We start from the raw sequence: 23,016 nt of genomic DNA, 5'->3' as shown, positions 1-23,016 counted from the left end.
CACATAATATGGGGATATAATGGGCTGGAAAAATAGTTCTGAAGATGGCAGAGTAAGTCTGAGCCTTTAAGGAATATAACCTGTGCAAACTTCCTGAATGGTGTCGAGGAGCAGGGTTTGTGGCAGCATGAACGTGGTAGTCACTAATGAGGCTGTTGATGGACGGGTGTTGGTAAATGCTCATCATGCCTGGTTTTCTGTGCTTGCCATCGGGCAGGCATCTAAACTTCCGTCAGACTGGGTGTTTTGCTGAGCTGTCTTTCCACTCATCTGGTTGTGGGCATGTGTTTGGAAAATCACATAATTGCTTTTCCAGTGCAACCTCACACGCTTTATCCAAATCTAACACGGGACTCTTTGATGTAGCTTGAAGAGTGCCTGGGCCAGGATGGAAAGCATTCTGGGCCATGAGTAATGTCACCGGATCCACAGGCAGGTCATGGCTTCTGCATGTCTTGGCTGTGTGGTTTTAGGCAAGGCACTTACCCTCTTTGAGTCTGCACTGCTTTGTCTTTAAGTTTCAAATACTTTGATGTACACCCAAGAGTGTTGCAAAGATTAAGTGAAATGTGAAGTTGAAGATCTCCTGTCCCTCCTCCCCCAGCTTGGTCCCAGCCCCTTTTGGTTCTTTGTGGTGTTGGAGTTACTTTTCTTGCCCACTAAATTTCTTTAGGGCCAGGGTCTGACTCTTAGTGTTTGCTTTTATCCCGGTATTCAATGCAATTCTTAAAAGTTGAATAAAAGAATGAATATTTGAATAATAAAAGAGATGTTATGAGAGGGAGCAACAATGTAATGATATATTGATTCAAAAGAATACCTGTACCCCTATGTTTATTGCAGCACTATTTATAATAGGTAAAACCTGGAGACAACCCAACTGCCCACCAATAGATGACTGGATTAAGAAGATGTGGTATATATACACAATGGAATACTATGCAGCAATCAAAAAGATAAACTCATGCCATTCGCAGCAACATATGCGGAGCTAGAAGGAATTATGCTCAGTGAAATAAATCAGAAGGAAGAAGAAAAATATTGGAAGACTTCACTTATAGGAGGAATATAAGGGACCCAAAAAAGATATCAGGGGAAAAATAATAACAATACAAAACACAAACAGACAATTATAAACCAGAGACATCCTGCAGGGTGGGGAAGGGAGAGGGATCAGAGGAATTGAGGGAGGAGCACAGGGGACTATCGTGATGGTGCACAGGTGAATTGGTGGAGGAAATTCTATGGGGACTACACCTGGAGGGGAAAAAAAAAGCAAACATTGTTTAAAAATGAATGATGATATAAAATATATATATAAATACATAAATTAAAAAATATATAATGATATAATCAACCTCTAGTCGATGTGTTGTTTGACAATGGAGATTTTCTGAGAAATACATCATTAGGTGATTTTTGTCTTGGTGTGAATGCAACAATAGCAGCAGATTTTGCATGCTCTGGGGCCTTGAAAAATGATGCTATAAAGAGATGGGGAAAACTGGGCCTCCTTGATGGTGCAAGGGGTTGGGCACAGCACTGTGAGGCTATCCGTAGCCTCTGCAGCACTAGTTTGATTCCCAGCTGGCCAGGGAGCAACCCACATGATGTGGCAGACCTCTCCTGTCTCTTCTGATGCTCCCCTCAGCAGTGTATTTCATTCAGTCTGCCTCTTCTGTTCCCCACTCTGTCTCTGCTGGATCTTCTCATCCTCCATGCCTCTGGCCTGTACCCCAGTTCTTGTATGCATAAATAAGTAAATCTTTAAAAAAAAGAGATGGGGTCAGCAAGGTATAGAAGTTGCTGTGCATGCTATGATATTATGGCCACTGTGACATCACTAGGCAATAGAAATTTGGGGAACTCCTTTGTGTACACAGTCAGTTGTTGACCAAAATGTTGTTATGCAACAAATGACTGTACAGTGTTTACATTGTGAATTCAGTAGCAAAGTGTTCTATATGAGAGGCTAAGGAGAATCATAACAAATGTTAGCAACTGGCAGAGACTAGTTTTTTTTCCATCCTTCTGAAAAAAGCAGGAATTATTCCTGGGCCTTCAGACAAATATTGACCTAGCCTTCGGGTCCTCCAACCTTGGATTTCCTACTTGTTTAGCTATTTTCCTGAATAGTCGTGTCTCCTTTGCTTCTAACTTCTTCCATTACACTTGTAGTTTCCCATATGACAAGACAATACCCTTGACACAATTCAGAGCATGGATACCTTGTTCTATGTATCACTCAGTAGTTTCATCTCTGTCTGGAATAGCATCTGATACAGAGTAGATGATCATTGTACGCTTTATGGTATTTTTTTGTTTTTCAGGAATGGATGTTGTTACTCAGATCTCCTCTGAATTCTATTACTTTTTCTTCTGTTTTTCTTTCTTTATGGTTATTTTTAAAGATATTACACCTCAGGTGCAGAATTGAACTATGGATTATTCATAACCCTCAGTTTCTGGCATGCTTTCATCATTGGCTCTTTCATGGTCTACTCTATATATGGATGGATGAATTTTTTTTAAATATTTATTTATTTATGCATACAAGAACTGGGGTACAGGCCAGAGGTGGGGGGGCGGTGAGAGGATTCACCAGAGACAGAGTGGGGAACAGAACGGACAGATTGACTGAAATACACTGCTGAGAGGAGCAGCAGGCAAGTCAGGAGAGGTCTGCCGCACCATGTGGGTAGTTCTCTGGCTGGGGATCGAACTTGTGTTACAGAGGCTGCATATAGCTTCATAAGTTGAGTCTTAACCCCTTGCGCCACCAGGGAGGCCTTTGGATGGATGCATTTTAAATACTATTACACACTTCCATGAACTTGTTACCAAAGCCAAAAGTAGGGTATTGGCGATAACTTGCATCTAAGCATATGATTCCCCACCTCCCATACTTCTGTCTCCCACAATCTGGAGTAGTCATCAATTTGAATCATTATTATTTCTTTGCTTCCTTTGTATGTGATTTTTATTATATCTATGTATTTCCTAAAATGTAAATGTTTTTCATTTTGGTTGTTCTTAGCTTTATAAAAAGTATCTTTTTTTTTTTGTTTAATGTTATACTGCTTAGGTTAATCCAAATTGCTATATGTATTCATATACTTATTATTTATATGTTCATTTATTGTGGGAATCTACTGCAGTTGATCCATTCATCGTCCTATGTAGTTAAGATATTTCTAGGATTTTTCTTTGGTGAACATTGCTGCTATCACTATTCTTGAACATGATGTCATCAAGATTTTACAAGAATTTCTTTTTTTGTTATAGGCTTGAGACAGAATAGTTGGGACATAGGAAATGTGATCATTCAAATTTAGGAGATAGTGCCAAAATAATTTCCAAAGGCACTGTACCAATTCACACTCCTACCACATCCTTTCCAACATTTGCTATACTCAAACTTTAAATTTTGGCCTATTGAGTGGGTAGAAAACATTACAGAATGGTCTGCCTTAATCACCAATGATGGTTATGCTGAATGTCTCTTCAAAAGTTTATCACCATATGTGTTTCCTCTTCTGCAAAATGCCTAATCCTATTTTTTGCCTATTTTTTCCTATTGAGCTATTTATACTTTATTGATTTGTAGGAGTTTGGTACATATTTCCGAGAATTCTTTGTTGATTTTATGTTCTTTGTTCAGTTACTGATTCTTACATAACATACCATCCTCAAACTTAATGGCTTAAAACAATGACAATATTTTTTCTTCACTACTGTGTGGGGTGACTGGGCTCAGCTGGGTGGTTCTTTTTGCTCTATGTGGTGTCAGTTGGAGTGGCTCACTTAGTTGTATTTAACTGCTATATGTACTGGACTGTCCCAGATGTACTGGATGTAAGGTGTCAGGTGCCTTAGTCTCATCCATGTGTTCTATCCCTTTGGTAGCGTGGGCTTTCTTGCATGTGATGATCTGGGGTAGTTGGGCTTCTTCCCTGGAGGCTGGCTTCCAAAAGGAAGGAAAGAGAGTCTGCCAGTCCTCTGAAGGCCTGTGCTTAAAAATCACGGAATGACACCTCTGCTACAACAAAGAAACTAGCGTCAGTCTGGATTCAAGGAAAGAAAAGAACTTCCACCTCCATGACTGGAGACTAGTTGTCTCTAATGTATTGTAACTATCTTTCAGTTTTTCTTTCTACTTTAAAGTGTTTTTGATAAACTGATAATAATAAATTTTGTTGTAGTCAAGTCTATCTCTTTTGTAGTGAGTGCTTTCTGAATCTTTTTTTTTTATAGAGGCTTTTTTTTTTATTATTTATTTGTTTGTTTGTTTTGTTTATACATGCACTGGGTACAGTCAGAAGCACGGGAGGGTGAGAGAATTCACCGGAGCCAGAGCGGGGAGCAGAGCAGGCAGAAGGACCGAAGTACACTGCTGAGGGGAGCAGCGGGCGGCAGGAGAGGTCTGTGCGCCGTGTGGGACCCTCCTCCGGTGGCCGGGGAGCAGCCGGGGATCGAACTGGCGCCGCAGTAGGCTGGTGGCAGCTTCGCAACCCAGCGCTCAACCGCTGCGCCACCGGGGAGGCCCGCTTTCTGAATCTTGTTTAAAAATTCTTCTCTTGCTCTGAATTTTAAAGGTATTCACCTTTATTTCCCACTAAAAGATTTTATTTCTAAAAGTTTTATTTCTGGTGTTAAGTCCTGAAGTTGATTTTTGTTATGGTTTGGGTAGGAATATGATTTTATTATTTTTATTTTCCAATGATTATAGATTACCCCTCCTTTTCCCGCTTATCCAACATATGATCTCTGTTATATAGTAAGGTTTCCAAAATGCATGGGTCTATTTTTGGGCTTTCTGTTCTGTTCCATTCCATAGGTCTGTTTGTCTTATTGGCTGTGTCTTAAGTATAGTAGCTTCACAATAATCCCTAATACTTTGAAGGGCAAACTTCTCCCCTGGACTCCTTTTTTAGCAGTGTCCTGGTTTTCCTTGGTCCCTTACTGTTCTGTATAAATATTAGGGGCTCTCAACAGGAGAATTTCTATTGAGACTTTTAAAAAAATTAACTCTTGAGGTCAATCCTGGAGGAAAATTGACAAGTTTTTGATATTATCTCCCTATTCAAGAAAATAATATTCCATTTATTTAGATTTAAAAAATTATCTGAATAGAGTCTAAATTATGATTTGCGAAATTTATTTTGAGAGATATGATGTTCTTTGATGCTATTGTAACTGGTGTTTTCATTTAATCACATTTTTTTAGTTGTTTGCTATTGTTGCACAAAAATGCAATGACCTTTGTATATTGTTCTGATAGTCAGCTACCTTGCAAAACTCTCCTCCTATTTCTAAGTTTTTTGTCTGTAGATTCATCTGGGGTTTTAATGTAATAATTTTATCATCTATGATGAATGACAACAGCTTTATTTTCTTTATTCCAAATATGATGCCTCTGCTTTTTGTCCTACTTTAAAAAACTTCTTATTCTTATTTATTGTTCAATTTTCATTTTCAATTCTTACTGAAAGCCATGAGTTGAATCAGAAGCAACTGAGATTTAGAGACTGAAGTCCCTTTGTGTATTCATAAAGATCAATAAATTAGTCTATGTCTGTTGAAAGAGGAGGCTGCAGGAAAACAAATATAGCTTCTCCCAGTGGTAGTGAGGGAGAAAGGGCTGCCCCAATGATCTTCAGCCTCAGAAGCCCCATGGATTCTTTTCTCTTTTGCTCAGCAAGTTATATTTTGAAAACTGTATCAATTATTACGTTAAAAAAAGATAGATACAAGGTTGTCTTTTCACAAAACTCTGCTTCTTAGTGCCATTGCCCAACTTTTAGAGGCTGGCCATTGCCTTGCCTTGCCCTCTTTGAGAAAGTTGTTGAGCCTCAAGTCTAACCATTCAGGTAGCACATTTCCACCTAGAGTTAAATCTCCATGAGACGCTCAAAAAAATGATTTGGAAGGTTGGATAGAGTTTTTAGCATTTCTAAAACTCAGACTTTTTTTTTTTATTTCTAAATCCACAGTTCAATTTTCTTCAGGATATTATTGAATTCTTTTTGATTCTACCGATAAGTTGGCTTGTGATACATATGACATTTGAGACGAAGGGTGAAAATATTACTGAAACTTCAAGAAGAAAAAGAAGGAATTATTGAATAAAAACATTGAATTAAAAAAAATTCTCACTGTGACCATTTAAAAGTTACTTAAAGAAGCCAGACTTCTTAGTATTAATTTTTGAATCAGTTTTTAAATGTAATTAATTTCTCAGAAAAAAATTCTTTTTCTTTTCAAAAAGAAAGTATACATTTGTTATAGTTTGCTTCTTATTATTTAACATAAGCTTGTGAATCTTTGTTAGAACTTATTTCATATGACAGAAGAGTATCATGTAAACTTGGCTAATATGCACAGTTAATCTATAAAAAACACGATGTTTGGCACGATTGGTTTGATAAATTACTTTAATAGATTCTGCTTTCAAGGACTTTTTTTCTGATGGCACAATACAGAAATTAACAGAAGACTTGGCTTATTTTTATTACTCAAAGTTCACTACCAGAAATTTATATTTAGCTTATATATCTATTATATCAGTCACCTTCCAAATGTCAATTTTGACCTTAATCTGGATAACTATGACACTCCCTTGCCCATGAAATTACTAGTTTTTAAATGTGTACCGTAAAATTATTTATTGTTCACAAAGTTTGTACTTTAGTAATTAGCCCTTGGTCTTGGTAATACAATTAGTAAAGGCTACTGAGCTGGTATGTCTTTACCCAGTGAATATTATAACAGTTTTATTTAGCGAAGCAGAATGAGTAGGGTATCATCAGAGATAATTCCAAATAAAAGATGCATTGGAATCACAGATCTTAGGCAATTGTTAAGGCTACCACTTAAGATTAATTACAGGAAATAATGTATGTTGCTGACTATCTATCTATGGGTGGATAATAAACCAGTGTTGTAGCTGCTAGATGGGGGAAGAGAGTTACAGAATAGTGGCTGACATGCTATCTCTGGGGTCCTGGACTTAGGTCCTAATTCTACCATTTGCCAATTATGTGATTCTTGGGAAAATGAGTTAACCTCTCCACTGTGTGTCCTTATCTGTGAAATAGAGCTGAGCCATCTTAGGGTCCCCATTCTGCTCTTTACATCCTACTCTGTGCAAGTTCTATGTGAGGACTAGGATGCAAAGAGAGGCTCCCTGTCTGTAGTCAGTAATCTTAGAGGTGCATGGTGCCCAGTGCTCTATACATGTTCTCTTTAATTACTATTATTGTTATTTTAAAATTGATAGTGCTTCTAACCAGGTGTAAATCTTCTAAATTTTGAGAGTAATAATTTAATATTCTTCCCAATAATTAATCTGGTGAAATGCTCTCTGGAAAAAAATGGGAAAAATAAAAATCTTTGAAAGGAAAAAATGCTTGTAAATGTATAGATGTCTTACCTTAGTTATTATATTCCTTATTATAATACTTTTTATAGAAAGAATCCCAAAATTAAAAAAAAATTGCTGATGGGATTGTTTCTTTATTGAACCTGTATGATATGCCAGTCACTGTGCTGAAACAGTGGAGAACAAGACACACATAGTCTCTGACCTCACAACCTGATTGGGCTGCATACTCCAAGGCACTGCTTATGAGTTACATAAATATGTTTAGATAATGTTGATAAATTGAGTTGTATATGAATATATCACCATGTGGGAAAGAAACCCCAGTTACATGCTTGATAAAAGCATTTGATCACATACTTGGTTACACATCAACATCAACTTTATCTTTGAACAATGAAGAATTAACTCCTAGTATTTCACTAGGGGCAAAGCTACCTTTGCCACAGCACATTTCAGAGGAAGTGTGATTGTAAGTTTTCTTCTTTGTCCTTCTCCCATATGGTGGTTGTTTTCTAAGATAATTTAATTTGGAAACAGATATTCTGTTTGTGAAGTTTATCACTGGGTAAGCAGGACATTTTGATTCACTTAAAATATATTGAATATGTAATAAAGGTCTGTGTTCAACTTTTAATATGGTTATAAAATTCTGCATTGCAAAAAAAAAAATAAAAAATATGCCTTCCAAAAAAGAGTGATTCAATAAGAAGTTAAATGATAATACTAGGTAGATTATCACCCCAGGTAAAAATGGAATGCCATTACCTATTGAATGAACACTCAGCTTCTCACTCTGGTAACCACAACCCACTATATCACCCCCATCTTCCTACCAAGCCCTGTCTTGTGTTGCTTGTATTGTTGACTGGGCTCTGTGCTTTTGCTCATGCTGTTTCTTCCAATCTGAACACCTTCCCTGCTTGCTGTTCATGCACTTACCAAATCCTACCTATCTGCACAGGCAGCTTCAATTCCACCTCTTTACCTGCCTTTCCTGAACCTATGGATTATCGTATGTCTTTGACCTTGTGCTCTAGATTTTGTCATTCCTCATTTCCCTTGTGGTTATTTGTGTACTTAGCTCATCCACTGGGATCATGGGTGGGGATCCTTTTTGTATCCCAGTTCTGACACAGAACTTGCACATAGTAGGATGTACAGAGTAAAAAGTATTTGCTGAAGGGGACATCTTTGCTCTTAAGTGCAAAACATCTTTAAGGCTCTTAAAGTGTTATATGGGACAAGAAAAACAGTCTATATTATGTAAGATAAATAGAACCTATATCCTAGAAACAAGATAAACAGAGGTATAAACAGGTGATATGGCTTAAGATTAAATGAAAAAGCAAAGGCCTCACTACTATCTTAAGAATATTATGATTAACATCAACAGCTGACATCTGGAAGCTCTATTAAGTAGTTTTTGCTTTTGTTAAATGGATAAGAAAAAATTACTTGAAAATAAAAAAAGAACTTTTTTCCAGGGCCAGTTCTGTGACTATTGCAATTCTGAGGACCCCAGGAAAGCACATCCAGTTACCAATGCAATCGATGGATCTGAACGCTGGTGGCAAAGCCCTCCTCTCTCCTCAGGCACGTGGTACAACAGAGTCAATGTCACCTTGGATCTAGGACAGGTGAGTTAACTGGCGTTGCGCAAATTAACTTGGATCATTGTTTCTGTGGTGATTTCTGATATAATAGTTATTTCAAAAAGCAAATTTCAGTTTGAATTCCTTAATCATTGTGAAGCCTGTTATACAATGTTTGTATTCCTAGTATTAAGCACAGTGCCTGTCACAATGCAGACACCCACATCTGTCTACTACATGAATTTAAAAAAAAATTGTAAATATTTTCATTGGCAAAGATACTATTTTTTTTTTTTTTGGTGGGACCCTCGCCGGCGACTGGGGAACGAACCATTGCTGTAGAGGCTGCGGGCAGCCTCGCAGCCTAGCGCTCAATCGCTGGGCCACCAGGGGAGGCCCAAAGATACTATTTTTTTTTAAAGATTTATATATTTATTTATACAAGAACCAGGGTACAGGCCAGATGCGCAGGAGGGTGAGAGGATTCACCAGAGACAGAGTGGGGAACAAAACAGGCAGACTGATGAAATACACTGCTGAGGGGAATAGCGGGCGAGACAGGAGAGGTCTGCCACACCATGTGGGACCCTCGCCGGCCGCCTGGGATTGAACCAGCGGTGCAGAGGCCATGGACAACTTCACAGTATGGCGCTCAACTGCCTGCGCCACCAGGGGAGGCCAATACTATTATTTTTGATTGTGGTAAATTAAACATAAAAAAATTGCAAAAAAAATTTGCCATCTTAGTTATTTTTGCATGCAAATGTCAATAGTGCTTAGTATATCCACAGTGTTCTGTGCTGAATCTCCTGAAGTCTTTCTCATCTAGCAAAACAGACAGTATTAAACACTAACTCCCCATACTCTCCTTCCCTGGTCAACCACCACCATTCTATATGAATTTGACTCTCAGGTTTCTCGATATAATTGGAATCATACAATATTTGTCCCTTTGTGACTGGCTGATTTTACTTAACATGATGACTTGAAAGGTCATCCTTGTAGCATGCATCAGAATTTCCTTCCTTTTATTTTTTTTTAAAGATTTATTTTATATATACAAGAACCGGGGTACAGGCCAGATGCACGGGAGGGTGAGAGGATTCACCAGAGACAGAGCAGGGAACAGAACAGGCAGACTGACTGAAATGCACTGCTGAGGGGAGCAGCGGGAGAGACAGGAGAGGTCTGCTCGCCATGTGGGTTGCTCCACGGCCAGCGGGGAACGAACCGGCACTGCCGAGGCTGCGGACAGCGTCACAGCGCTGTGCTCAACCGCCTGTGCCACCAGGGAGGCCCAGAATTTTCCTTCCTTTTAGAGGCTGAATAGCATTTGTGTGTGTGTGTGTGTGTGTGTGTGTGTGTGTGTGACATTTTCTTCATTCATCGACATTGCTTCCCCTTTTGGATACTATGAATAATGGTGCTATGAACAAAGGTGTAGTAAAGATATTTTTATAGCACCCCCTTCCTTGAAATCCTGATGTAATATAAATGGTGTTAATATATGAGACTGAATGAGGATGAAAATAGAAGATCAAGGGCTGAGCCTTGGGACTCTCAAACATTAAGAAGTCATGGAGAAGAGAAGGAGCAAGTGAAAAAGACTGGGAAGTAGACAAATGGGAGGAGGACAATCAGGAGAATGTGGTGTCCTAATGGCCAGATGAAGAAAGTATACAAAAAAGGAGGGAGACATGCCACGCTATAGTACAAAGACAGAGACCAATTTTAAAAAATGGACAAAAGGTATTAGGTAGTTCTCCAAAGAAATTTACAGTGCTCTCTAAATACATGAAAAGATGTTCAGCATCATTAGCCATCAGTGAGATGTAAGTAAAAAGCACAATGAGCTATCACTTTATACCCATTTGCAGGTTTGTAATTAAAAAGATAGATAATACCAACTATTAGTGCGGCTGTAGGGAAATTGGAAATGTCACACACTGCTACTGGGAATATAAAATGGTGTTACCTGCTTTGGAAAGTTCTTCAAAAAATTAAGCAGAGAGTTACCATATGATCCAGCAATTCCATTTCCAATTATAAATCAAGAAAAAATTAAAACATGCATCTACTGAATAGTCATTGCAGCCATATTCATAATAGCCAAAGAATGGAAAGAATTCAAATATCCATCAACTGATGAATAAATAAACAAAATATGGTATTTTGTTATTCAACAGAATAAAGGAGTCAGGTTCGGATGAATGCTACAACATGGGTAAACATTGAAAACATACTTTGTGAAGAAGCTAATCATGAAAAAAACACATCATATGATTCCATTTAAATGAAATATCTAGATAAACAAATCTATTAAGACAGAACAGAAGCTAGTGGTTGCCTACTTAATAGGTATGGTTGTTTTGGTAGAATGATGAAAGCTGTGATTGATTGGATAACTGTGAACATATCAAAAACCTTTGGATTCTGTATTTTAGATGGGTGAATTGTACGGTATGTGAATTATATTTGAATAGAACTATTAAATAATTCATGGACTGTGTTTCAAGGGAAAAAAGGAGAGAAAAAAACTGAGTCATATATTGCTAAATCAAGTAAGATAGGATTGATAATGACCAATAATTTGCCATTGAATTCAATGTGGAGGTCACTGGTGACTTAGATAAGACAGGATTAAAATATCTGACTACGAAGATTTAGAGAGAATGTGAAATTGAAACTTCTATTTCAGAAATCTAATATTAAGACTTTTGCTACAAAGGGGAGAAAAGAAGCAGGGGAAAAGCTGTTAAAAAGTCAGGTCAAGAGAAGATCGCTTGGGCCTCCCCTAGTGGCGCAGATGGTTGAGCGCAGCACTGTGAAGCTGTCTGCAGCCTCTGCAGTGCCAGTTGGATCCTGGCTGGCCAGTGAGGATCCCACATGGCGCAGCAAACCTCTCCTGTCTCGCCCACTGCTCCTCTCAGCAGTGTATTTCGTCAGTCTTCCTGTTCTGTTCCCCACTCTGTCTCTGGTGAATCCTCTCACCCTCCCGCGCACCTGGCCTGTACCCCGGTTCTTGTATAAATGAATTAATAAATCTTTCTTTTAAAAAAAAAAAAAAAAAGAGAAGATCGCTTGTTTGCTTGATGATGGGAGAGAGAGCCACACGTTTGTGTGCAGATGGCAATATGAACAGGAGGGAGAGGATTGCTACTGTTAGAATTTGCTAGATGTCAATAGCAACACCAATACTAACTTCTAGTGCTAATGTTTATACTAATTTTTCTGCTGGCTACAGTTGGGCCAGAGTGCAGTTGCTTGCAAGAAATAAATACAGGAAATGCATCCTACAGACTGGAAACTGAGTGATACTGAGATTTCTTCAAGTGGCTGCATTTATCTTCCATTTGGTTGGAGGTGGTTTCATGATAGAAAGGTTCTCAACCTGTTTAGACCATGTGTTGTGTTAAATCAAGCCTCTTGAGACTGTTTGCACTGTCAATTTGCATGTAAGATAAATGAGAGAGCGCCTTCATGGTTTCATAGACAGTAACCCAATTTCAACTCTGAATTGGTCTTATTCCTCCAACTGCCTACCTTTAGCATTAATTCAGTACAGATTTTGCCTATAATTACCAGATTTTACCTGTTATACCACTTATTTAACTGAGAATTTCTGTAGTTAGTAGGATTTTAATCCATCAGAATGCAGAATGATCTTTTCTGAACACATCAATGTTTGCTGGACTTACTCTTTCCCACTTATTTTATTAAAAAACAAAAAAATCAACCTTTTGATGTATTGAAAAGTCTCTGTGCAGTTCATCCATATGAATTAAAACAAAACAAAACAAAACAAAAACCAAAAAAATAACCACACCAGTATAGGATCAATTTAGTAAATTGCTGGCAGACATTAACCAAGCCTACATCCACAGGTAGACTCTGGTGCCCCACCCCCTTCCTCACTGGGATCCTACCCCGTGGGGTGCCTGAGGCAGTGGGTCTGGAGTCAGCCCACCTCACTCTGTATGTGGACAGAAAACTTTTGTAAAACCCTAAGCAACTTAATTGTTCTCTATTTCCTCACTTACAAAAGAAATGATAATAGTGTTTATCTTGTAGGATTGCTATGAGGTTTAAATGAATTAAATTCATTTTTAAACCTCTTAAGACCAGTGATTTTTAAATTAAATTTCTATGTACTCAAATGAAGAGAACTTTCATACATGCTATCAAACAGGACATACTCTAGGGCCTCCCTGGTGGCGGGGCATTTGAGCGCTGGGTTGCGAAGCTGCCCGCAGCCTCTGCAGCGCCGGTTCAATCCCCGGCTGTTCCCCGGCCACCGGAGGAGGGTCCCACATGGCGCGCAGACCTCTCCTGCCGCCCGCTGCTCCCCTCAGCAGTGTACTTCGGTCCTTCTGCCTGCTCTGCTCCCCGCTCTGGCTCTGGTGAATTCTCTTACCCTCCCGCGCTTCTGACTGTACCCAGTGCTTGTATAAATAAATAAAAATAAATCTTTAAAAAAAAAAAAAAGGACATACTCTAGAAAATAAGATATACAATATAGTCGAAAATACTCTGGAAAAGTCTAGAACAGGAAAAACAATGTGGATTATGTCATATTGAAGGAGTTTCTTCCCTCTTTTGTGTTGGAGCAACTTCTCTTTTAACAAGCATGTTTTGTTTTGTAAGAGTTGCCTTGTTGTGGGATCTGTGTTTCCTTTCTTTCCTGGAGTTAACTATGAAATGTCACAGAGAGGTTATGTTTTATCAGTGGATAAAATGACCGAAGATATTAGTGGATGAAATAACCTAAGGGCCTCCCCTGGTGGCACAACAGTTGAGCACTGGGCTGCGAATCTGGGCAGCGGCAGTTCGATCCCCGGCCTCCAGCGAGGGTCCCACATGGCGCGCAGAACTCTCCTGCCGTGTCCGCTGCTCCCCTCAGCAGTGTACTTTGTCAGTCTACCTGTTCTGTTCCCTGCTCTGGCTCTGGTGAATTCTCTCACCCTCCCATGCTTCTGACTGTACCCAGTGCTTGTATAAATAAATAAATATTTAAAATGACCTAAGAAGTTAGATTTAGAGAAGTATTACTTTTGATGTATGGTTGGGAAATAAAATATGAACCATAAACTTATTACTACCAAATCACCTTTTTCACCTACTGAGGACTGAAATTTGATTTTGATGTAGTCTATCTGACAGTTTTTAGTGTCCAGGGAGTTGTTTTTCTTGGTCTCCTTTTAGGCAAATTGGAAGTTTTCATAAGTACAGGTTTTGGCCAACACAGTTGACAAATAAAAAAAAAAATTATCTTTTTGAAGGCCATTTTCCCCCTTGCCAGATGACAAATGTCGGGTTTTCCTGTGATTCACTGAAGGCAGTGACATTTTCTGGCTTCTTCAAGTTCTTCTGATTTAACATTATTCATTAGTTTCAGGCTGTAGAATAAGAACACGATGTCTTACAGGAAAATTTCATCTCATCTGGCCAAGTATAATGAATTCATTTTTACATTTAAAGCAAAATGTGGATATCCAGTTTTTAAAAAGAGAATCTTTTGAAAATAGAATATTTGTTTCTTCCAGGACTCTGGGTGGAACATGACCTCCAGAGATCCATTGTGAAATAGGAGGGTGGAGCAGCTCTCTAGATTTGCTCCTGGATTTTCTACAGAACCCAAATGAATCTTCTTCTATGGGTGCTTATAATCATCTGTTTTCCCTCTCACAGGGTGAGGTGTAAGGAAACACGTGGAGATGGGCATGGCAGGGTTTCTGATGCGTCCCTGAAGTTAAGATGGTCTGGAGTTTGGGAGAGGCTGGTTGTCAGGGAGGAAGGAAGAGGTGAACCAGTGTAGGGTTAAGACAGGATTTCCAGCAAACAAGCCTGGCTCATCTTTCCCAGGGAGTAGCAGGAAAATAATTTTGAAGCATTTTAAGGCTTTTATGCAACTTAAAATGCCCTTAGGAGTGTTATTTTTAACTTAGTAGTAGTAAAAATAAGGAAAGACAAAACAACAATTAACTCCCCCCCTCAAAAAAAAAAAAAAAAAAAGAAGAAAATCCTCAAAAGGATTGAATGTGCTTCTGAGGTCAGCGGTATGAAGAAAAAGGTGACATCATATATTGATCTGCAGGGGAAAGAGACCTGGCTGGAGCAGGAGACAAGATCAGACAGCCTTGTTAGAGGTGAAGGCTGTGATGTTAAGGCCCCTCACAATCCCGTGGCCCCCACTGAGGGGCAGTTCAAAGGGACAGTTCCTGTACCTGTTCACATGTCCCATCTCCAGGGCCTATGCCTGAGTTCTTGTTTCCTGCTCAACGGCACCTACCAGGGCCAGGAGTACTTTCTTAGCCTGTGAAAGGAGAAGTGAGGAAGTCCAGGTTTTTTTTTCTTTAATTTAAATTTTATTTTTATATTCCCCTTACAATTACAACCCCCTTATTTTAACCCCAAGCCCTCCTTTCCCCGCCCCCACCCCCCATAGAGTGTCTCTGGTTCATAGTTGTTTGTTGATTTTGATATTTTCTTTCTTATAGTTATTCTTTTTTCTGGTCCCTTATTTAAGTTTTCTAGATTCCTGCTATGAGTGAGACCATCCGGTATTTTTCTTTTTCTTTCTGGCTTATTTCGCTGAGCATGATCCCTTCCAGCTCCATCCATGTTGCTGCAAATTGCATGTGTTTATCTTTTTTTGAATGCTGAGTAATATTCCGTGGTGTATATGTACCACATCTTCTTGATCCAGTCATCCAGTCATCTATTTGGGTTGTTTCCAAAGCTTAGCTATTGTAAATTTTGCTGCTATAAACATAGGAGTGCAGGTGTTCTTTGGAATTGATGTTTCTGTGTCCTTTGGGTAAATACCTAGGAATGGAATTGCTGATCATATGGAAGCTCTATGTTTAGTAGGTCCAGAAATCTCCACACAGCTCTCCATAGTGGTTTGCACTCCCACCAACAGTGCAGGAGAGTTCCTTTTTCTCCACAACCTCGCCAACATTTGTTGTTGCTAGTTTTTTTAATATGTGCCATTCTCACTGGTGTAAGATGGTATCTCATGGTAGTTTTGATTTGCATTTCCCTGATTACAAGTGATGTTGAACATTTTTTCATATGCCTGTTGGCCATTTGCATTTCCTCTTCAGAGAAATTTCTTTTTAGCTCTTCTGCTCATTTTTTGACTGGATTATTTTCTTTGTTGTTGTTGAGTCTCATTAGCTCTTTGCAGATTTTTGTGATCAGTCCTTTATCATTAGTGATGTATGCAAAAATGTTCTCCCAGTCTGTGGGGTTTTGCTTTGTTTTTGTTATTGTCTCTTTTGCTGTGCAGAAGCTCTTTAATTTGATGTAGTCCCAGCTGTTTATCTTTGCCTTCACTATCACTGCTTTGGGTGATGTGTTTGTAAAGATGTCTTTTGATGTGCATATCATGGAGTGTTTCACCTGTGTTTCCTTCTATATATTTTATGGTTTCAGGTCTTATGTCTAGTTCTTTAATCCATTTTGAGTTGGTTTTTGTGCATGGTGTTAGGTACTAGTCAAGCTTCATTCTTTTGCATGTAGTGACCCAGTTTTCCCAGCACCATTTATTGAACAAACTTTCTTTGCTCCAATGCATAGTCTTTGCTCCTTTGTCAAAGATTAGTTGACCATAAATCTGTGGGTTTATTTCTGGATTTTCTATTCGATTCCATTGGTCTGTGTGTCTGTTCTTGTTCCAATACCATGCAGTTTTGATGATTATGGCTTTGTAGTATAGTTTGAAGCCTGGGAGTGTGATGCCTCCATTCCCTTCTTTTTTTTTCCAGGAGAGCTTTGGCTATTCAGGTTTTTGGTGATTCCATATGAATTTCATCAATAATTGTTCTATTTCTTTGAAGAATGGCATTGAAATTTTGATTGGAATAGCATTGAATCTGTATATTGCTTTTGGTAGGATGGCCATTTTAATAATGTTTATTCTTCCAATCCATGAGCAGGGGATGTCTTTCCATTTCTTTGTGTCTTCTTCTATTTCTTTTAACAGTGTTTTATAGTTTTCTTTGTATAGGTCCTTTACCTCTTTTGTTAGATTTATCCCCAAGTATTTGATTTTTTTTGTTTTGATAATAAAAGGGATTTTTTTTAAATTTCTTCTTCTTCAGATTTATTGTTTGTGTATAGGAAGGCTACTGATTTTTGTGTGTTGATTTTGTATCCTGCCACTTTCCTGAACTGATTGATTAGTTGAATTAGTTTTTCTGTGGAGTTTTTGGGGTTCTCTATGTATATTATCATATCATCTGTGAATAATGATAGTTTGACCCTTCTTTTCCTATTTGGATTCCTTGTATGTCTTTCTCTTGTCTTATTGCTCTGGCTAGTACTTCCAGTATTATATTGAAAAGCAGTGGTGAGAGTGGACATCCTTGTCTTGTTCCAGATTTTAATGGGAATGCTTTCAGCTTTTTGCCATTGAGAATGATACTGGCTGTTGGCTTGTCATAGATGGCCTTTATGATGTTGAGGTATGTTCCTTGTATCCCAAGATTTCAAGGGCTTTTATCATGAATGGGTGTTGCACTTTGTCAAAAGCTTTCTCAGCATCTATTGATATTATCATATGGTTTTTATATTTCTTTTTGTTTTTGTGTTGGATAACGTTGATTGATTTTCAGATGTTGAACCATCCTTATGTTCCTGGAATGAATCCTACTTGGTCGTGGTGAATTATCTTATGGATACACTGTTGGATTCTGATAGCTAAAATTTTATTGAGGATTTTGCATCAGTGTTCATTAGGGAGATTGGCCTGTAGTTTTCCTTTTTTGTGTTGTCCTTGTTTGGTAGAATTCATTTGTAAATCCATCAGGTCCTGGGCTTTTGTTTTTGGGGAGGTTTTTAATTACCATTTCAATTTCGCTGCTTGTAATTGGTCTGTTTAGGTGTTCTATTTCTTCTTTATCTAGCTTTGGGTGATTGTAGAGTTATAGGAATTTGTCCATCTCCTCTAGATTGTTAAACTTGTTTCCATATAACTGTTCATAGTAGTTTCTGATATTTCTTTTGATTTCTGCTGTGTCTGTTGTGATTTCTCTTCTTTCATTTATGATCCTGTTTGTTTGTGCTTTCTCCCTTTTTTCCTTTGTGAGCCTGGCTAGGGGTTTGTCTATTTTATTTATTTTTTTGAAGAACCAGCTCTTGGTTTCATTGATCTTTTGGATTGTTCTTTTAGTTTCAATTTCATTTATTTCTGCTTTGGTTTTTATTATTTCTTTTCTTCTACTGGTTTTGGGTTTTTTTGTTGTTGTTATTTTTCTAGATCTTTGAGCTTCGAGATTAGGTTGTTTCTTTGAGTTCTTTCTTGTTTCTTGATGTGAGCCTCTATTGCTATATATTTTCCTCTTATTACTGCTTTTGCTGCATCCCATACATTCAGGAAATAGGTGTCCTCCTTGTCATTCAATTCAAAGAATTTTTTAATTTCTTCTTTGATCTCTCCATTAGTCCAGTGGTCTTCCAGTAGTGTGGTTTTCAATCTCCATGAGGTAGGAGAGTTCCTTGTCTTCTTTTTATGGTTTATTTCTAGTTTGATGCCTTCATGGTCAGAAAAGATGGTTGGTATGATTTCAATCTTGGTGTATCTGTTGATGTTTGTCTTGGGTCCCAATATGTGATTGATCCTGGAGAATGATCCATGTGCACTTGAGAAAAATGTGTACTCAGATTGTTTTGGGTTTAGTGTTCTATAGATGTGTGCCAAACCCAAGCACTCTAGATCCTTATTTAGAGCTTTAGTGTCTTTACTTATTTTTTGTCTCATGATTTATCCATTGTTGATAGTGGTGTGTTGAAGTCTCCCATTACATATGTGTTTTCTCTGATGTCTGTTTTCAAAGATGATAATAGTTTTCTGATATATTTTGGTGCTCCTTCGTTTGGTGAATATATGTTAATGAGTGTTATTTCTTCTTGAAGTATTGTCCCCTTGATCATAATGTAGTGACCGATGGGGTCTCTTTTTACCTTTTTGAGTTTGAAATCTGTTTTATCTGATATAAGTATAGCTGTTCCTGCTTTTTTTTTTGGTCTATTTGCTTGTAGGATTGTTTTTCATCCTTTAACTTTGAGTCTATTTTTATCTTTTGTAGCTAAATGTGTTTCCTGGAGACAGCAAAAGGTTGGGTTTTGTTTCTTAATCCAGCCTGTGACTCTGTTTCTTTTTATTGAAGAGTTTAGTCCATTTACATTTAGAGTTAGTATTGATATGTTAGCATCTGTATTTGCCATTGTGTTTGTCTTTCCTTTGATTTTATTTATTTATTCTTTTAATAACTTTTTTTTTGGCCTTCTTTCATTGTTATCTGTCCCTCTGAGGTTCTGGCTTTAGGACTCCTTGTAGTATTTTTTGGAGTGGGGGTTTAGTCATAATGAAATTCCAGAGTTTCTGTTTGTCTGGGAAGGTCCTTATTCTTTCTTCATTGAGGAAGGAGAGCTTTGCGGGATAGAGTATTCTTGGTTGGCATCTGTTTTCTTGGAGTCTGTTGACTATGTCCCTCCACTCTCTCCTTGCCCGTAGTGTTTCTTTGGAGAATTCTGATGTCAGTCTGATTGGTTTTCCTTTGAATATTATCTGTTTCTTCCCTCTTGTCAGCTTCATTATTTTTTCCTTGTCTTGGATTCTTGGGAGCTTTACTATTATGTGTCTTGCTGTGTTTTTCCTTTTGTCATGGAAGTTTGGTGTTCTTCTTGCTTCTTGTATATCAATTTTCAGCTCCTTCTTCACGTTTGGGAAATTCTCTTCAATTATTTCCTTGAATATTTTCTCTGTTCCTACATCTCTCTCCTATCCTTCTGGGATTCCTATAACTCTTATATTTCCTTTCCTCATGGAGTTAGATATTTCCCGAAGTCTTTCTTCGGTCTTTTTCCTTCGTACTTCTCTTTCCTTTTCTGTTTTGGTTCTTTTTATTTCTGTCTTCAAGAGTACTTATTCGTTCTTCCATTTCATCTATTCTGCTTTCATTGCTTTTCCCAGAGTTCTTTAGCACCTCCATTAATTCTTTGATCTCCTGCATTTCTTTTACTTCCTTCTTTAGGGACTCAATTTCATTCTTCTGAGCATTGTTTTCCTTAATGACTTCCATCAGTTTTTTCATCATGGCAATTTTAAATTCTTTTTCTGGAGGACTCAGAAGTTCTTCCAAGTCACCGTAGTTGCAAGCTGATGGGTGTTTTTTCTTTTGTGGTGTGTCTTTTTTCTGAGGCGTTGCTACTTTGCTTGTAGTTTTCTTTTCCCTGCTGCCTGTCTTCTAATTTGCCTTATGCGTTGGGACACTGTGCCGCTGGTACTGGCTGGCATCTTTTTGGTGTGTTCTTTCGGGGGTTTCAGAAACTGGCAATCCAAGCGAGTCAAAAACTGTTATGCCAGAAGTATAGTGAGGCAGTGGTACTTTGAGTATGTTAATGGTCACTGTCACAGAATCTTTCCTCCTTCTGTGTTTAGTTACAAAGGTGCATCTTGAAGTCCCACAGACTTCCCTGGAGGTGGGGCAGCTGGATTGCACTCTGGGTTCCAAATTTCTGGATCCTCCTCTGGGCTCCAACTTCCTGCCAGGTGGGACTGGGCTTGTGGGGGTCTTCAGCTCACCTCTGACTGCGCAGGAAACCTTCTCCCTCTGGCTCCACAGGGAGCCTTCTGCCAGATTCAAGCAGTCTTTATTGAAGAAAGGTCCCTGTTCTATAATGGCGCTTTGGAGACAGGCACACTCTTTCGCGCACCTGGTCTGCCCCAGCCATGGGTGCCCGCTCCCCCTTTGGGCTCAGACTGCTGGCCAGAAGGGGCCTGGCATGGGTGAACTTCCCAGCGCACCCCTGGCTCCTCCAGGAGCCCTCTGCCGGTTTTAAGCAGTCTTTATTGAAGAACAGTCCCTATTCTAAAATGGCGATTCAGAGACAGGCACACTCTTCCTTGCGCCCAGTCTGCCCCGGCCATGGGTGCCCGCTCCCCCTCTGGGCTTGGACTGCTGGTCAGAAGGGGCCTGGCTTGGGTGAACTTCCCAGCTCACCTCTGAGTCCTCTGGGAGCCTTCTGCCGGTTTCAAGCAGTCTTTACTGAAGAAAGGTCCCTATTCTATGGGGTGTTGGTGATTTTTTTCCTGGTCACTAGGTGGCGCCAGAGATCTCTCCTAGTGTCCTTGGGGAGCTGTTTTTTTTACCCTGTGGGATAGGGGAACAGAGTGGGAGTGGTGGGGAAAGCCTCAACGGCTTTGGGGTGCTGTGTCTGCCTTGTGTCCCACCATCGTGGGGATCCCACACCCCGAATTTCATGCCCCGGGTCTCAGTTCCAAAGCCCTCAGGTCCAGGACACAGGCTGTAGCCCAGTTCAGTGTCCGCAGATATGGCGCCTTTTGCACCCTGCTCCCGTGTCTGGGCGCCTGGTTTCTGATTACTCAGTGGGGACATTCACCTCAGTGAGGGCCCCTGCGCATCTCCCCGCAAGCCTAGGTCGCAGGCGGGGGGACCTGGGCAGCCGCGATCTTCGTATCCTTTTCAAGCGTGCCGCTTTCCCACACAGGCTTACCAGCTGGCCCTGGGCTGTGTGTAGGTCTCCGGGAGTCTGTTTTTCTCTAATGGTGCCTGGAGCCATTCGCTCACCTCTGCAGTGAATCCTGCAGGGTTCTCCACAGCTCCAGTTCATGGGGTGTGGTGGCTGAAATAGTTCCTTTCCACTCACAGTCCTGCTTGATGCATAGTTTGTTCTTGTTGGTTGTTTTAGGTTTTTTGTTTTTTCCTCCTTTCTGTTGGTTGGAGAGTGTCGAATTTGTGGGTGGGGGAGGGTAGCAGGGTTCTGAGCTTTCCTCCCTTCTAGTCCTCTTTTATGACAACTTTCTTCTTTGGGTAGTTTGCTGGAGTCACCCGTTCATCTTCCATGTCCCAGTTCTCACTGGGACCTGACGCTTTTCCTCCCTATTCACTTTTTTTCAATGGGAGATCTTATGCGCAGCGTTTCCTCGCTGCCATGTTGATCCGCCCTCCAAAGTCCAGGTCTTAATGCCCTCAAGGGAAACCCTAATGCAGGAGGGGCAGTTGTTGGCATACTCCTCCCACTCCCCAGCCCCACCAATTTCTTGTCTCTCTGAAGGACAGTCTGAAGTACATTCTTCGTAATTTTTAGAGTGTCTCCACCACGATTGAGCCCTAATAGGCTCTGGTAGTGTTACTGAGCAGTGGCCTCACTTGATCCAATGTGCACAGAAGTCAATTACATAACATTGGTTTTGTGAAAAGAAAACCTTTCATTGCAAGGTTGATGAGCAAAGAGACAGCAGGTAAAGTTTGTGTCTATCTCCCACTCTAGGAAAGTGAAAGGGTTTATTCTGTTATTTATAGAGTGAGGTTGAGGATAAAAGAGTTAAATTTTGTTTGTTATGGAGTAGGCTAAGGGCAAAGGAATGTGGGCTTGGCTGAAGTTTATCCCTTAATTACAAATTGGTCCATAGTGAGCAATTTTCTTTCTTATAAATACATCTTCCATGTTGATAGACCTACCACCCCAATGCAGTCTGGGTACATCCCCCATTCACCAGGCACCTTGTTGTCAGTTCCTTGGATCAACTTAAGGCTAGTCTCTTCTGCAGATGCTCAGGTTGCATCACCAGCAGATAAATGTCCAGGTTCTGCTATGTCTGTGAAAGCAAGTGTCGAATAAATACTGGATAAATTTTGTGTTCATTAGGAAACTTGGGTCAATCTGTCCTTTGTTTCAGCAGGAATCTGGTCATTAACTTTTCCTCTTTCCTTTGTGTGTGTGTGTCTTTCTCCCAGTTTGTGCTTCTTGAGATCAATTCCTCAATAAATTACCTGTACTCGAGTTTTTGTCTCAGAATTGGCATAAAAGAGGATAAAAACTAAGAGTAGAAAGAGGTCCTAGACTGAGATCCTGAAAGCCTCCTAGGATTTTACACAAACACACACTTAAAAAAGGTTATTTAAAGTGTGATAAGTCAAAAATTCAGAATATATTTCTAAAGTCCTAAGAGTAAAAGTAACAAAGGAAACAACATTTTAACTCTTTCAGGAAAATATTGGCCACAGGAGA

General features: G+C 39.4%; 1 protein-coding gene across 1 annotated transcript in view; it reads left to right on the top strand.

The window, feature by feature from the left end:
* The window catches only part of LAMA3 (laminin subunit alpha 3), a 262,122-nt gene that overhangs the window by 18,416 nt on the left and 220,690 nt on the right, over positions 1 to 23,016 (top strand). The window contains 1 exon segment of the mRNA XM_037508729.2: positions 8,869 to 9,021. Within this exon segment, the coding sequence (XP_037364626.1) occupies positions 8,869 to 9,021 (153 nt within the window).

The sequence above is a fragment of the Talpa occidentalis genome, unplaced genomic scaffold, assembly GCF_014898055.3.
Source record: "Talpa occidentalis isolate TD23 unplaced genomic scaffold, MPIMG_talOcc4v2.1 talOcc4.13, whole genome shotgun sequence".
Lineage (NCBI taxonomy): Eukaryota > Metazoa > Chordata > Mammalia > Eulipotyphla > Talpidae > Talpa > Talpa occidentalis.
This window is presented reverse-complemented; position numbering and strand designations above follow the sequence as displayed.